This window comes from Cyprinus carpio, chromosome A23 (genome assembly GCF_018340385.1).
Source record: "Cyprinus carpio isolate SPL01 chromosome A23, ASM1834038v1, whole genome shotgun sequence".
Lineage (NCBI taxonomy): Eukaryota > Metazoa > Chordata > Actinopteri > Cypriniformes > Cyprinidae > Cyprinus > Cyprinus carpio.
Window position 1 is genome coordinate 10,046,127 of NC_056594.1, and position 16,579 is coordinate 10,062,705.

General features: G+C 35.6%; 1 protein-coding gene and 1 pseudogene across 2 annotated transcripts; both read left to right on the plus strand.

Annotated features, from left to right (window-relative positions):
• Window positions 1-1,008: 1,008 nt before the first annotated feature.
• Window positions 1,009-11,279, plus strand: LOC109086756 (annotated as a pseudogene).
• Window positions 11,280-12,060: 781 nt separating this feature from the next.
• LOC109048743 (BTB/POZ domain-containing protein KCTD6-like) lies at window positions 12,061-15,114 on the plus strand. Of its 2 annotated transcripts, none has more exons than XM_019066413.2 (3): window positions 12,061-12,222; window positions 12,743-12,837; window positions 14,015-15,114. In XM_019066413.2, the coding sequence occupies exons 2-3, from the start codon at window positions 12,808-12,810 to the stop codon at window positions 14,699-14,701; spliced, it is 717 nt and encodes a 238-aa protein (XP_018921958.1). In that variant the 5' UTR covers window positions 12,061-12,222; window positions 12,743-12,807; the 3' UTR covers window positions 14,702-15,114. The 2 variants fall into 2 exon arrangements, with proteins under 2 accessions (XP_018921958.1, XP_018921957.1); XM_019066412.2 differs by lacking the exon at window positions 12,061-12,222 and adding an exon at window positions 12,279-12,450.
• Window positions 15,115-16,579: the final 1,465 nt, after the last annotated feature.

Consider the following 16,579-nt stretch of genomic DNA (forward strand, 5'->3'; position numbering starts at 1 on the left):
ATTCTTACAACAAATGACTCTTATGAACCATTCTTTTTAGTGAATAAAAAACATACAAGTGACCAGTGTAGTCTGGTCAGACTTGATGCAGACGCAGGTTGCCAGATTGACGACACAAAAAGGAATGAGCACGTTTGATGATGAATGAATGAAATGAAATACGCTGTTTTCCGCCAACTGGCAACCTGAAATACCTAAATACAATTAGGTAAACTGGCAGTGGGCGGGTTTCACAAAACAAAGAACGACATTCCGGCCCGGAACACACATTTTCAAAGGAGAATAACTGACTGCAGCATTGTTTTTCAGATAAACAAGTATGTTAACTTAGCATGTTACTTAAATATATGAAAACAAAAAAAACTGAAAGGCAGTGGATCATTAATCAAGTCAAAATCTTACATACAGCACCTTTAAAACAAAAACAAATTCTGGGCACATAAATGCACCCCTGCGAATCGATGGCTCCATAACCAAGTTTGTCATAAACCTGCAGCCAAAGGCACGTTTCCATGGCGTAATGCAGTTCGCCCCAATGAGTCATCCCTCCTCGACACCGCATGGGAAATATGAGGACGTGCCCCGATCAAAAGAGTTCTGGCAATAATGCGCTCAGTTTATTCTGGAAAAATGAAGAGTAAAGTCACCAGCGATAAGGTAAATATTTTGTAAAATTAATTTAATACATATATATAATTTTTTTTTTTAAGTATGTAAGACCACATATTGCACAAATAAACCGGGCTAACTTTAAAATTAGTCCATGTTCATACTCCCCTTTAACTAAAAAGTAGTTAATTAGAATGAACAAGCCGTAATTCAATCTAATATATATATATATACATATATACATATATACATATTATATATATATATATATATATATACATAATATATATATATATATATTATAATATATATTATATATATATATATATAATGATTTTTTTTTTTTTTATTTGACAAAACGAAATAAACGAAAATGAAAAAAAAATATAAAAGCGAATTCAAAATATTAACTCTATAGTATATAAAAAATACCAAACTAACACTGGTCATTAGTGTCTTCATTCTATCTACGTATATAACTAACAGTTTAATTTGTCTCTTAATGAAGCTGCAGCTGCAAAATCAATATGTAAATTGTAGCTGTTTTCTGAAAAGCAATAGCATTTCTTCAGAAAGACATTATCAGGTGTTGAGCTTAGTCTTCACAGATAATGAACTGAATTGCTGATCCCACATGTTTTTCATATAAATTCCTGTGGCCCTTTCCCTAATTAGTGTCCTAGTGTCAAATTTGGGTACGGCACTTCAGTTAATTAGCTGTTTTCTGGACCAGAACAGTGTTCCCAGCTGAACTCTCTTGTTTGGATATAATGGCTAAATGACAAAAAACATTTAGTGTATTAAAAAAAAAAAAAATAACTTACTAAATTTATGTTACCAAGAGATGGTCTCCAAATTCAAAGAACAAACAGACACACCTTCACTGTCTCCCTACAGACAGCAAGGCCATAGTGGATAGGAACTTTAAGCTGATTCTGGGTCTAGTGTGGACCCTGATACAGCATTACTCCTTCTCCACCCCGGTGTGGGAGAATGAGGCAAACGATTCTGACTCCAGAGATGAGGCTTCTGGGATGGATCCAAAACAAAGTCCCTGAACTGCCGATCACTTATTTCAGTCAGGACTGGCGGGATGGCAAGGCCCTCGGTGCATAAGTGGATGGACTGGCACCAGGTAAACCAAGTCTCTTATATAGTGCTTTTAAACTCCCCATGATCATGTGATTTCTTTCTTTCCTTTTCCATGTGTTGAAAGCACAAAATAACTATACACGGAGGTTTTTATCTTACGAAATGATTGTTCTGGATTGTGCAGGCTTGTGTCCTGACTGGGAGAGCTGGGACATGGTGCATCGGGTGAGTAACACTAAAGAAGCCATGCAGCAAGCTGATGATTGGCTTGGGATTCCACAGGTGAGTTCAACCAGAATAGACTGGCTAGTAATCTTACTTGCATTTTAATAAAATCCTCAATTTCAATTTTTCTCATTTTTCAATTTGTAATTATTTTTTATAACAAAAATTGATCAAGCTCATACTGAGGCCGCTGAGTATGTTGTACATGTGATGTGTGATGCTGAAGAAATCCAGGACAGTCCCTTCATGACCTCCATCAGACCTGAGAGAAAATACTTCCACCCTGACCAGGTAAACTCCTATATCCTGTCCTATTAATCTGTCTTGCAGACATGTGTCCAGCCCTTCATTTTGTTAATGAGTTGTTTTCATTAGATGTGAAATGAAATAAGTTATGCATGTTGGGTTTCAGGTAAAGTAGAAGGACCAGGTGTTTCCCAAACTGGCTGCATAGTGAACCTTCAAACTGAATTCACTGTAGATGCCAGGCAAGCTGGTGAAGGAGAACTTAAAGTGTATGCTCAAGTACTAATACAGTGAAATATATATATATATATATATATATATTTTTTTTTTTACATTTAAATTAAAAGCAATTTTAATTTTCAGAGTGATTTGACTTCTTCACAGAGAGCAGATGGAGAGTGTATAGATGCCATTGTTGTCTCTGAACAATCTGGTGTCTTTGTCTGCTCCTATATCCCTTCATCTCTCTTCAAACACACTATTGCTGTAGCTTGGGGAGGAGTCATGGTTCTTGGCCGTCCTTTCATTATGAGTGCATATATTTATCTTTAAAAATTGTGGTAAATATGATCTTTGGAGTACATAGTGGATTATGTGAAGCTATAAGAATGTGATGTACAACAACAACTAATGCACATTCTGATGCATTTCATTTACATTTAAAGATAACTCGTTTTCTCCAATTTGGTTTGCATCTTGTTGCATTAACGTTCCAGCGTCTGTTGCCTTATTGAAATTCCATTTCATCTCACAGTGGCTTTAAACCTGTCTGGTGATGATGTACTGCTGCTTAATGCTGCAGCCAGAGCAGGAATGTAATAGGATGTTTATTACTCTATTTGTACTGGCATTGCCTCTGTCAAGAGGGAATGAAACTCTGCTTATTGAAATCACATGTGAGAAAACATGTATTAAAAAATGAGCCAGTGAGCACTGAAATATATAACTGTAATCTTCAGTTCTTCAGAAGCCTGTGATGTAAGATTTTGTATGATCTCTGTGTCAATGTTTCAGGTGACACCTCGCAGGATTAAGATTACACCATGTAGCCCAGTCTGGTTTAAACCAGATGGAACAGAAATGTATATATAAATGTGTGTTTAAAGGAACCTTTTTTCCAAATTTGATCATTTACTCATCATCATGTTATTCCAGACCTGTATGATGGTATTTGTTCAGTGGAGTGCAAAAGGAAAGTTTTTGAAGAATCTTCATACATCTTTTTTATGGAACAATGAGTTTCTGACTAAAAACTAAATGAGATTTCAAATTGATAAAAGAAATAATAGGTTAAAAAAACAAAGACATATCTACAACTCTTATTTTATGCACGTCTAAAAATGTAGGTAAAAGTAATTGTAATACAATAATACATTGTTGATAATATACATTTAAAATGCGTTTAAAAAAACTTATTCCATTTGTTTTTCTTTATCTTTTTGCCAAATGCTTTTCTTTACTCATTTATCAATCGAGATAAAACACAAGGTTGGACAATTCACAAGTGAGGCAGCTAATGACATTTGTTGCACAATAGGAGCAAAATTTGAGGTGAAGATTATAAATGAAAAATAATTTACATATTGATATAATGTCATATGGTTTCGAACGATGTGGAATTGTTTAACTTGAATAGTTCACCTAAAAAAAACAACAACAACAAAAAAAAAGAAATTTAGATATGAAATAATATGTTCGGGATCCGGGAAGCCCCCTGAGTGTGCACTGATGATCGCCCCCAATGGTGAGGACCAGCTTCTCTTGAAAGATGTAATAGATTTCTATTGATTTCTTGCACTGAGCCTCATGACGCACTTCTGTTTTGAAATAATTCAACTCAGTTACTTCTGGTCATGTATATTTTTAGTGTGCTATTGTAGTAAAATGTAATGTTTGTATTAATAATAATAATAATTGCTGTTATTATTATATTTATTATTATTATATTAATAGTTTGTTGTTGTGAATTAACAGTATTTATTAAAATAACCCTTAACATAAAATAATAAACATTAACAATTGTAGTAATGGTAGTGTTTATTAAAAACCTATTGATTTTACTACAGTAAAAATAATAATCACCATGTTTATTATTATTATTATTATTATTCATTTACTACAATAAAAACTGTTAACAACAACAGAAACAGCTTCAGAAGAATTAAAAATTTTTCAGTCCTTTGAGGTGTCATGTCCTGCCTCACTCTGCTAGGAAACATCAGCATGTAACCAATACAACTGAGGTTTGTAGTGGACAATTAGAGGAAGACGTCTGTGCTCACATTCCTCAGACTTTCACAACTTGCTGCAACACTTGTAAGGCCCTGATTATATGATCTGAATCTGTGTGGAAGTCATCAGATATTGGCATAGATTTATAAGAAACATTGTTTGTTGTGGTATTGATTTTGTAGGCACTGCAAATCTTGTTGAAATGTTAAATAATGGAAACAAGACCAATGCCGCAAAACACAAGCCCTCCCCAGAAGTCCATCACTCCTCAGCTGTCAGAAATCCCAGTGAGGAGAGACCTTGAGACTTTTCGTACCCTGAATGTCTTTAACATCTTAATTTTTTCTTATCAGGTTGAGGGCAGAAATATAATTCCTCTTGGTGCCGTTAATCAAGCTGGGTTTATATCCTGTGATATAGTCCTGCCATCAGACTTAAGAGAAGGTGAAATTACAGGTGAGCTGTTGCCTGGATTCACATGTTCATTTTAATAATTGTGGCCTCACATAATTATTATAAAGGTATTCACAGGTGAGGTGATAACACCATCTGGAAAGACAAGCACGGCCTGATGTGATTGATAACAAAGACGGTACAGTCATTCTAAAGTTTGATCCTTCAGAAGAGGGTCTTCACAAAGAAACGATCTACCAGGTTAGACTGTATGGATAACATTGAATTGTCTCTCTTCTTTTGAGATATATATATATATATATTACAACTTGGCATAACAAGAAAAGTGATTTTTTTTTTTTTTTTTTACTTTTTATATATATAATCACATTTTTTTTTCATAATCTGATCACATTTCTTCATATAACTAAGACTTTTGGTTGTTTAGGGTGATTAAAATAGGATGTCTTGATTTTGTTATTTTAATGCTTGTTTTGTCTAATTTTATATTATTTTAAGTCATAGTTTTCCAAGGCTATTTGGTTGAGAACCACTTTTTTCATAAATTTTTCTTCTAGATGTCACTAAATATCAGCTTTACCAATTTACAGAACACACACTGCATTCTTAATCATATATACCATCTAACCAAAAATTTATTCCATCAGAATGGTTTAAATATGATTCTTTCTCCCTTCTACAGAACTCCCACTGCAGTGTTATGCAGATAGTCTTGCTAACCGCAGCACGATGGCATATGGACGTGGCCTTGTGTATGGAATTGCAAATGAGATGGCAACATTCACCATCTGTCAGGAAGATTCAGCCTGGAGTGAGCATTTGTTTTGTGATTCCATAATAATGGACTGTGGACATTTTTGTGCGGTTGTACTTTATATTGTTTGTACATCCCATATTAGTTGACTTTTCACTCTGTGTGTCTGTAGAACTAAGAACCATAACAAAGTCAAGTGGAAAGTGTGCTAAAATGGATAATCTAAATGAGTCAAAGCATAATGAATTATCATTCATTGCCATTATAATAGAGTGCATTAAGGCCAAAGTTTTTTTTTATGTGTAAGTTAGCGGTCAACGTACTGTATGCGCTCTTGAAAGCTTCATCTTTGTCCAGCATCTGCTCTGTTTTTCTCCAGATGTTGTGACTGATAAAAATGTCTTTTGTACTCTTTTAAACTAAAATGAAGCCTATAGTGTCTAGCCACTTTCTCAACGGCTTTGGTTCCAGAAGTACTTTTTCCATTAAATTTTTTCACATGGGGATTTTTAAAAAGTCTTTGTTAAAGCTTTATAAGGCTTGAAGTTTTTGACTGTTGTTGCACTCTATGGATGTCATGTATGTGTTATTTGCTCAGGTGAACTGGACATCACAGTTGAGGGTCCATCTGAGGCAGATGTGCGCTGCGTGGACAGAGAAGATGGTACTTGTACTGTGAACTACTTCCCAACTGAGCCTGGAGATTATGAGATACGAATTCAACATGACATGCCTATCTGAGGTAGTCCTTTCAAGGCCAAAATTGCTGGTATGGCAACCCCATCAGACCTCAAATCAGTATTCATTATGTTATAGTGATCAAACCTTAAATTACTACATGCATGGTATTTATAAACCCAATACAGATGGAAATGTGAGAAGTTTACAGGTAACACTGGGCAGTGTGGTTGACTTCACTTTATCAGAGAGACTTCTTTCAAAAATATTAAAAAATCTGACTCCAAATAATTCTATATATTTTATCTTTTGGGTAAATGTATATCATTTTTTATTTTTTATTTTAAATGTGTATATAATTAATTTATTGGCATTATAACAATTTATTTTCTTTTTTGTGAAATTGTGCTTAAAAGTGGACATGAGGCTTCTGATTTTACTTTTTCTAAATTAGGTGGTGTAAAGTATAAAAAATGAATAAATATTTTTCCAGGGAGTCCTTTTACAGCTGTAGTGACAGACCGTGGGTTTATGAGAGAGAACATCACGTACAAACCAGAAAGAAGCTCCTGTTCCCAGCATTGGGAGTGAATGCAGCTTAGCCTTCAAAATCCCAGGTTAGATGAAAATCACATCAAAATTGTCTGGACATGTTCACTAAAACGGTACACAAGACTTTCAGTATTAGCAAAAATACATTCCCTTTCATTACGGGTTCTGATGCTGAGACTCTGTCTCTTATGTGCATGAGCCATCAGGAAGTCCAGGAGAGGTTGTTATTGTTGCTACAGGCAGTGACACCTATGCAGTGAGCTTTCTATCTAAAGAGATGGGAATTTATAATGTGACCGTAAATAGCCAAGGTCAGAGAATCCCTGGTAGGCCACTCCAGTACACCATCGGCCCACTTGGACAGGGAAGATGTGAAAAGGTCCTGGTGTGGGGGCAAGGCCTTCAAAAAGCTATAGGAAGTGTTCCAGGTGTCCCCACTAATATTTCACTCTTTCTGTTATTTGTTAGTCCGAGGTGTTTTTGTTATGTACTGTGACAACTGGCTAAATCAGATGTGAGTCGTTTCAAAAGTATGCATTGATTTCATTTTGCAGCTGACTTTAATATTTGGTCCCATGATGCGGGAACTCTGTCTGTCACAGTAGAGGGTCCTGGAAGGATTGCGCTCCACTCTGACGATCAGCTGGATGGTTCTTGCATTGTGTCCTGTACTGTTCAAGAGCCTGGTGCCGATCAAAATCAATGTTTGAGTTTTATGTACATTGTCTGGACATGTTCACTAAAACGGTACACAAGACTTTCAGTAATATCCGATCAAAATCAGATACTTAAACTTTAATTGTGTACGGCTTTAGTAGAATGACTAAAGATAACTTATATGATGATGTCAACTTGTTAATTGTGATAATTTTTTGACCATATTTGAAGTTTTGATATCGGTAATTGTATTGAACAGGATGATTTTAAAGTAAGAAGAACCAGCTAATACCACTAAACATAACAGAATTCATCAAATCCATTGCTGTGCTATTGTTTTCCCACCAAAAATGATGTGCATGTGGGGAATCATGTCATCAGAGATCTGGAATCATTTAGAATAATTTATTTTATACTTTGATAAAAACATCTACGATTAAAAAAATCGTAAACAAAAAGATTATTGGACTACATTTTAAAAGAAAATACTAGGATTTCCGATTTTCTACTTGAAAATTTCACACTTAATTCAATGTTACTTGGTATTTTTTGTAATTTATTGTGACATTTACTAGCAATTTCTGAGTGAAAATTGTTTCTACGTCAATTTTTTTTTTTTAAGTTTAATGTTAATACCCATTCAAACCAAAGACAATAACTATAGGGATGGCCACATCACAACTACTGTATAACCATTACAGCACAGAGGAACGATATCGTTAGAATTGGCTACAGAATGATTTTTTTTCAGCTGATTAATGATGAAATATTGACCGCAAATCAGAATCCATCCTGCTTTACTCTAATACACTTATATAGTTATTGTTATATATAAATATATATTCAACATCAGCATATTGATTTATTTTCTGAGGAAGAGAAGGGCATATTTACAGAATTTGTTCTCCTGCGGGTGACTATGAGGTTTCAGGCATGTTTCTGAAAGACCTTTCTATGTGTCTGTCAGTGCCACCAAAGATAAGAGTCTCACACAAGGACAAGATACTTGGTACTTTTGTTCTTTTCCACCCATAGATCATAATCAGATGTGTAACAGTTATGAGGAACCCTCTCTGTCAGACATGGAGATAAACACAACATCTGACAGCAGTGCTGAGCCAGTTTTCCTGTCTGACACTAGTAATGTCATCTGCCATGGCCCAGGCCTGAGTAAGGGCTTTCTAGGATGCAAAAACAATTTTTACGTGGACTGCAGTATAGCTGGTGAGTGCAGCTTGACATTGTGAATGTTAAGTAACTCATTTCAGTAATGTCTCAAGAGTAATGTCTCTCTCAGAACTCAGTGTAGCTGCATTTGTGTTGTAGGAAGAAACCTTCTCTTTGTTGGCATGCATGGCCCCACCGTCCCCTGCGAGCGGGTGTCAATCATTCATATGGCGGACATCAGTACAGGATCAACTATGCTGTCAAAGAACGAGGAAAATACATATTAGCAGTGAAGTGGGGAGATGAACACATTCCAGGATCTCCATTCCATATTACTGTTCTGTGAAATACCTTCATATATGTATGTGTGTGTTTACACTACTGTTCAAAAACTTAAAGTTGGTAGGGTTTTGTGTTTTTGAAAGAAGTCAGCGATATTAAAAACAGTTGTGCTGCTTCATTTATTTATTTATTTTATGAAGAGGAATATTGCATTTTCCATCTGAACTCATTGATTTCTTGAGATCCCAAGATCACCACATACAGTTTTCTCTGGATGCTATCTCAGTGTTCATTGGGGTAAGCAGACAGCTGACATGGACTTTTATTAAGTTATAAGGACAGACAGCACACTGACTGGCTACAGTATGATGTTGAGACTTTTGGATCTGTCATTTAAAACTGGTGACGTCAATGTAGGATTAACCCTGAAGTAAGTTCATTGCGCTCAAATTGTTCCAAATCTATTTGTTGAGTCAGAGGTCAGTTGTTATTATTTTAATGATTTATACTTTTAACCTCAACCAAAAGTTTAGTTGTCTTAGTAGAAGTAGTGAGATATTGTATTTGTAGATGTATGTTCAGATTTGTAAAATGTGTCTATGAGTGTGAATGTATAGACATTATGGAACAATTAGACTTTTGTAGGCAGTGACACGAAAATGAAAAGATAAAATGATGATCATGTAAATATTTTAAGCGCATGGTGAGATATCTAGGTTACATGTATTGATTAGTCACAAACAGATGCTGCCAGACCCTCACCCTCTTTCACTTTAACCTGTACATATGGTGTCTTATAGCAGGACAACAAAGGAATCTTAAAGTTTTACTTAATTTCCTAGCATGTGTAATATTTTCCAGTCATTTCAGCATGTCTTCTTGTTATTGTGTGCTGTGTGTTATTCTGTAGGGTGTTTATAGATAAAAACAGAGTTGCTATGGATCAGGATATGATAAATATGTTTACCAGCCTCTTTTATGCTGTGGCCTTCATCACTCATCAAAGTATATTACTGGTAAATAAATACTATATACATGCATATTACTTATTAGTTAAATTTAAATATCCTTTTTTAGAATTGAAGCCCAACCTCCTGTTTTTCATGAAAAGAAACAGTAATTTTTTAGGATTTAAATAATTAAAAATGTATGATGTGAAATGAATTCAAATTGTAATTATTAAAAACTGTATATCAATAATCCTTGTCTGTCATACTGACAATTCAAATTGTAATTATTAAAAACTGTATATCAATAATCCTTGTCTGTCATACTGACATACAGAAATCTTACAGGTAAGATTTCATGGCATAGTTTATTATTAATGGTTTGCATCTATTTGATTATATTTAAATATTAATTAAATCTTTTGACAAAATTCAAATTGCTAAGAATCAGCATGAATCTGTGAAAATGTATTCAAAGTACATGGTTAAAATATGGCTAGCAGTGTTAAATTGGTTCAAATGTAATTTAAATAAATTGGGTTTGTTGATGAATAATATATAAACCTGGTTTTTGTGTTTAAAACACATTCAGTTTATTAGTCCCATTACAGAAAACTTACCCGTTTTATTTATTACTGACAAATATGTGCCACATTAAATTTATTATTCTAATTTATGTTAGAATTGTATAATCCAAATGGATGGAAAATGTATATACAATTCAAATATGTAAATCATAAATATTTGTGTGTGTTTGTCATAAATATTTGTTTCTTTTGTCATTATACTTTCTTACAATTTGTTTGTGGAGGTACTGGCTGTGAACTACATGGCCTGGCTCTGAGGTACAAAATGAAAATGTTTGTCCTTATAACAACGATAAGCAAATTGTCTCTTCATCCTACAGTACCTTCCCATCTACACTTGCTGTGTGCTGACATGACGGGGCATGAAGGTACAACACGTACCAACACAGACGACTATTCTATCCAGGGCCAGGTCAAGAGAATACGACATCAAGGATGCATTAAATTAAATACCATCCAATATATATACAACATAACATATTCATAAAAATTCAGAAAAAAATAACATAAAAACCAATGAACATCAATGTAAGTATATCCAATATGCATGGTCACATTTTTCCCTGAAGGTCTGAGGAACCAAAACGAGAGCAAGTTTGACAGTCAGATGCATGAAGTGGAGCACAGCCAGTACACACTGAATATTCCTCTTATTCTATCCACCCCGGAGGAGATGCTGAAGCTCTGTTCTCATACGAGTGCCTCAACAGGTTAGTCACACAAATGTAATGTAGAGTTACTCTAGATTCAAAACTCTCCTTCATACACCACATATAGCGTCTAACTTCCATTATAGATTCTTCAAGGCCTGGTGGATGTTCAGATACCACACAGTGACTTTTATCATCAAGGTCAGTATTAAAATAGGCTTACCCACTACAGTTACTTACTATTAAACGTTACAGTATGATGCGGAATGTGATGTTTTTAATAATTTCTTTGCCTAAAGTATCATCTCTCTAAACCGCCAGTGTTCATGGGAATTATGAGTGAAAATTCTAAATATGCCTTGCATGAGCACATACAGCAAATAAAAACACCATAACAAGAAAAATTAAATTATTTTACTCAATTTAGTATAAGCCTGCATACTATAGTTTTAAATAGAAAGAATTAATATTTTAAATTAGTCTTTTTTATGTGTCTATATAGTTTTTATTTTTTACTTTTTTAAAGAGTTTGTTTCAGGTGGGGGTGATCATGGATTTAAATATTAACATAAGGATTCAAACATTAATATTACTTGAACTATGCAAAGCACAGTTTGTGGATTTATTAGAAGAAACATGGGCTACATTGTATGTAACAATCATTAATTATAAGTTAACCCTACATTAATCCTGCTGGAATTGCTGTGGGCTTCTAGCATCATTCCCGCCTGTCAGTAGATACACCTATGGTACAATAAACTATAATTTACCATGTCTAAAAAGTTCTGGTTCTTTCACGCTGATGAAATTCTGTCAGTAATAGTCACGTTTTTTAATAGTGATGTGATATTTGTGCAAAGCAACATTTTATCCCCAACTTTAAAAGCAGTTGCATTAGAGCAATATTAATTTAGCAGTGATTTTGAGTCCCTTTAACACAAGCTTCCATACAGAGCAGTGTTGTTTCTGCACAGATGTGTGATCCTGTCACTGGCAGTAATGTGCGCTAGTGTAGGTCACGTGACAGTGCGGCTGCCGAGCTCTCGTCGTTGAGCAGCAAGCACTCAAGAGTCCTGTACAGCCGCTACATGATCAAAACCGACGATTAAACCCCTCAGGCCTGGAGAGAGGTAAGGGTGGGGTTATTCCATATGGTATAACTGCCAGGAAAAACGCTTATTTTATTCGTTTGTCACTCTCACATTAGTAGTTAGCAGGGAGCTAGCGGTTTATTATGATAGCTGGTTAGTAAATGTTACTTAAACGCTTCATTTTATTGAAACATGTTCATGTTTTTTTTAATGTTAGAAGTCATCAGGCACAGTCGCTGGACGTTTTTAACTTATTTCGAGGGAACGGTAAATAATTACGTTTCAGAAAACCTGATTAATACATGCCTTTCTTACCAAAACAGCTAGCATGCTATTGGGCATCCAATTCTTTTTATTCTTTCCTCTTTTTTTTTCTTTCTTTCTTATTTCTGACATTCAATTCATTGAGCTTCCTCACACAATAATGCATCCTGTGTTTATCTCATTGTAGTGTACTTCATTTTCGTCTCAGATATGTTAAGATATTCAGATTCTCAAGTGAGGTCTGTATATATTTATGTGCATTAAATGTAGGGCTAATAAGTGTTTTTTTTTGCAGGTCTAACGTTACCCAGCTATAACATCCGAGCTTCTTCTGCGGGTCAGACTACCTATTCTTATCAAATGGATAATGGGGACTGGGGGAATAGCAGGGTATGTATGCGCAGAAATATTTTACACACGTTATTGTTACAAAAAGGGTTTATTAGACACAGTTGTGTGCTGTGCAGAACTGCTATTGGAGTAGAAATAAGAGTAATTGAAACTCAGACATTTGTATAACTGTAATGTGTGTTTTTTTAACTAGAACTAAATAATGAAGAAAGTTTGGCTTGATTAAACCATGTCTGAACATAAAATTAAGTATGTTTATATTGCACCTATAAAAACATGTTCTTAAAAGTATTTATATAATTAATATATTTTAATTTTATGGAGAGAGATTTAAGAACACTTAATATCCCAGAATACTATTAACTACGGATTGCAATAAAAATGGGTTGCTGTTTTTGTTAAATGATCAGATTTAAAGCCCATTTACACTTTGATCTGGATTCTCACTGTCTATTATTTTATTGTTTATCAGCTAGAAAAAAAGTTATGAAAAAGTTATTCTTGGTGTGAACAGGCCTTTACAGTTTTATTCCAATTGATATTGTTATGAAAATTATTAGAGTGTGAACAGGCCTTTACAGTTTTTCTTGTACTAGATGATGAAAAATCCCAAAAGTAGATTGCTAGTGAAAACTGGTGTGAACAGGCCTTTACAGTTTTTCTTGTACTAGATGATGAAAAATCCCAAAAGTAGATTGCTAGTGAAAACTTCTAACTGTAATTCTTTGAAACTACACCCACCATCATCAGCACAGACCTTTAGCCTGTTCTGACCTGGCTTGTTATATTTTCTAACTGATCAGATTAAAGGTTTTCCCAAAACTGACATTCAAATGGGTTAAAATTTTTATGGATAGATGGCCTATTTGTCTGTCTGTCTTTTTGTCTGACCGTAAGGTCAGTGTAACCTTCAAATTATAAGCTTTAAAAAGTATTTTAAACTTTAAAGCAAAATGTCAAGCTGACAGGCTTAACAAACCTTCCTTTTCTATTCCAGTTCAGCATCCTGCAGGTTGTCAGCAATTTGATTGAGATTCCATTTTTCCAAATTGTTTTTAATGAATGGTTTCAGCCCTCCAAAACAGTGATTTTTAGTTAGCGCATCTCCGGTGACAGATTAACAGATTAGCCGCATTAAAATTCCCAATAAACCTGTTGTTTGATTATATGTGATGAACTGCATTACTGATTCTCCGCTTTTGTCCATTGCTTGTAGTTGACTCACCCAGTCACCTTAAATGTTGGAGGTCACCTCTACACGAGCTCCATCTCCACTCTTCAACGTTACCCAGACTCCATGCTGGGCGCCATGTTCCGCGGCGACTTCCCCACCACACGGGACGCTCAGGGAAACTACTTCATCGATCGGGACGGGACGCTTTTCCGCTACATATTAAACTTTCTACGCACATCCGAGCTCACTCTTCCTGTTGACTTCATGGAGATGGACCTTTTGCGTAAAGAAGCTGACTTCTATCAGATTGAGCCTTTAATCCAATGCCTCAGTGACCCAAAGCCTCTGTACCCGCTGGACACCTTTGAGCAGGTGGTGGAGTTGTCCAGTACCCGCAAGCTGTCTAAGTACTCCAACCCAGTAGCGGTTATTATCACGCAACTAACCATAACCACCAAGGTCCACTCGCTGCTGGAGGGAATATCCAACAACTTCACTAAGTGGAACAAACACATGATGGACACCAGAGACTGTCAGGTGTCCTTCACCTTTGGACCATGTGACCACCATCAAGAGGTGTCTCTAAGGGTCCACCTCATGGACTACATCACCAAACAGGGATTCACGATCCGGAACACACGGGTGCACCACATGAGCGAGCGTGCCAACGAGAACACAGTGGAGCACCACTGGACTTTCTGCCGGCTAGCTTATAAAGTAGAAGATTGACCAAGTTATGAATGTGCTACCAAATGTGGTTGCTGCTGTTTCCAATTCGTTTTAATCTGTAGAAATTCCATTGTCAGTTGAGACCAAGCAGAAGAAAGAAGGAAAGAAATCTAAAGGATCACATCATGCATTGCAGAATATTTTGCAAAAGCATTAAATTAATATATGATACAAACACATTTGCGATATATATTCAGATAATACTCGAGCATCTTTCAGTATTCTATGAACACCTTGACCACAATCATTTAAAAAAAAAAACTTTCCCCAGAAATTGTTTCAGGTATTCATTCATTCCTTCAGATCAGAAATCTGTCAAACATTGTGCACTATGTGCAACATTAAGATGTTAGCTTGCATGTATTTCAAACACATTCTTAAACTATTAAATGTCCACATGCTGTAAATCGAAATCAATTTCACTGATTTGTTCATCAGTTTCATTTAAAAAGCATAGAAAAGAAAAAAGCATCAATAGGAGCCAGTCTTACTTTATTGTACTATATTAGCCCATTTTGTAGGTAAAATATTTTAAATCTCAAAGGCACAGTTCACCCAAAAATGGAAATTCTGACATCATGTCACCCTCAAGTTGATCCAAAAATGAGTTTCTTTCTTCTGTTGAATACAACAACACAATACATTTTAAAGAAAGTTGGTGACCAAACAGTTGCCGGCACCCATTGACTTCCACTGTATTGTTTTCATACTATGGAAGTCAGTGGCTACTGTCAACTGCTTGGTCACCAACTTTCTTTAAAATATTATGTTTAACAGAAGAAAGAAACTTTGGAACAGCTTGAGGATTTTAGGGTGAGTATATGATGACAGAATGATTTATCCTCTATTTAAGTTTTGTATTATAAAAGCATATGGCAATGATGAGTGGTCCCTGTATGTAAGGGATTTGGTAGACTCCAGTCAGCGGACCTGTTAGAACACACTATGACGTTTACGCCGCCATGTTTTCCTGTTCTGTAAGCGCAGCGGTAACATGCAGTGTTGAAGGACAGCTGCTCGGGTGGTGTATTCTGGCGATTAAAACTCATTTTCATAAGTGCATATTATAGCGCTGTGCTTTAGGAAGGGTCTTGCCGTTGACTGTGTTTTGAAAGAAAAAGATGTTTAGAAAAAGTCAGAACCTAAAATATATATTAAGTCTTGTACCTGGAAAAAGACGTTTTGGGACGTACAGATTTTTGCCCTTGTTCTTCTGTATCGGGGGCGTCATGGAGTGGATCATGATTAACGTGAGAATAGGAAAGAGAACCTATGCACACACCACACACTCCCCTATAGCTTATATCTAGACAAATCCGGCGAAACACGGAAGTAAAAGCAGCGCCGCCATTACTGCGTGCCTTGCTGCTAAGGAAGTAGCAGAAGTAGCGTTAGTCCCGTAGGCGGCTGTAGCAGATTATAGCTGTACGAAAAGTTATTTTTATTTAGTTTTTTTAGTACGTATGCTGTCCAGTGATGCCGAGAAGAGTGTGTTGTGTGGTTGGCTGTTTTAACAACAGCACAAAACTACAGGCATGGAATAAACCCCGAACCTTTGTTGCACATTGACTGCCCATGTTCACGGTCATACGGATTACACAGAGTTATTTACTATTAGCTAGAGATGATCAGTTCAGGTGCCGCTAGGGATCTGTCGCGTCACGTTTACAAGCACCAAAAACGGTATTCATTGTTTGAATTTCATATAAAAATTGACAGAATCTGAGAGCTGAGATTGTCGGTCTCCGTGTCCACTTTGCTTCGCAATTTTTCTGTGCATGAGAAAATGGATGTGTAGTGTGAGAGCGTGTGAAAAGCGTCAACTGCGTGTGTCTCACAATATATTGCATTTGTATTGGGTTTGAAGAGTAAAAAAAA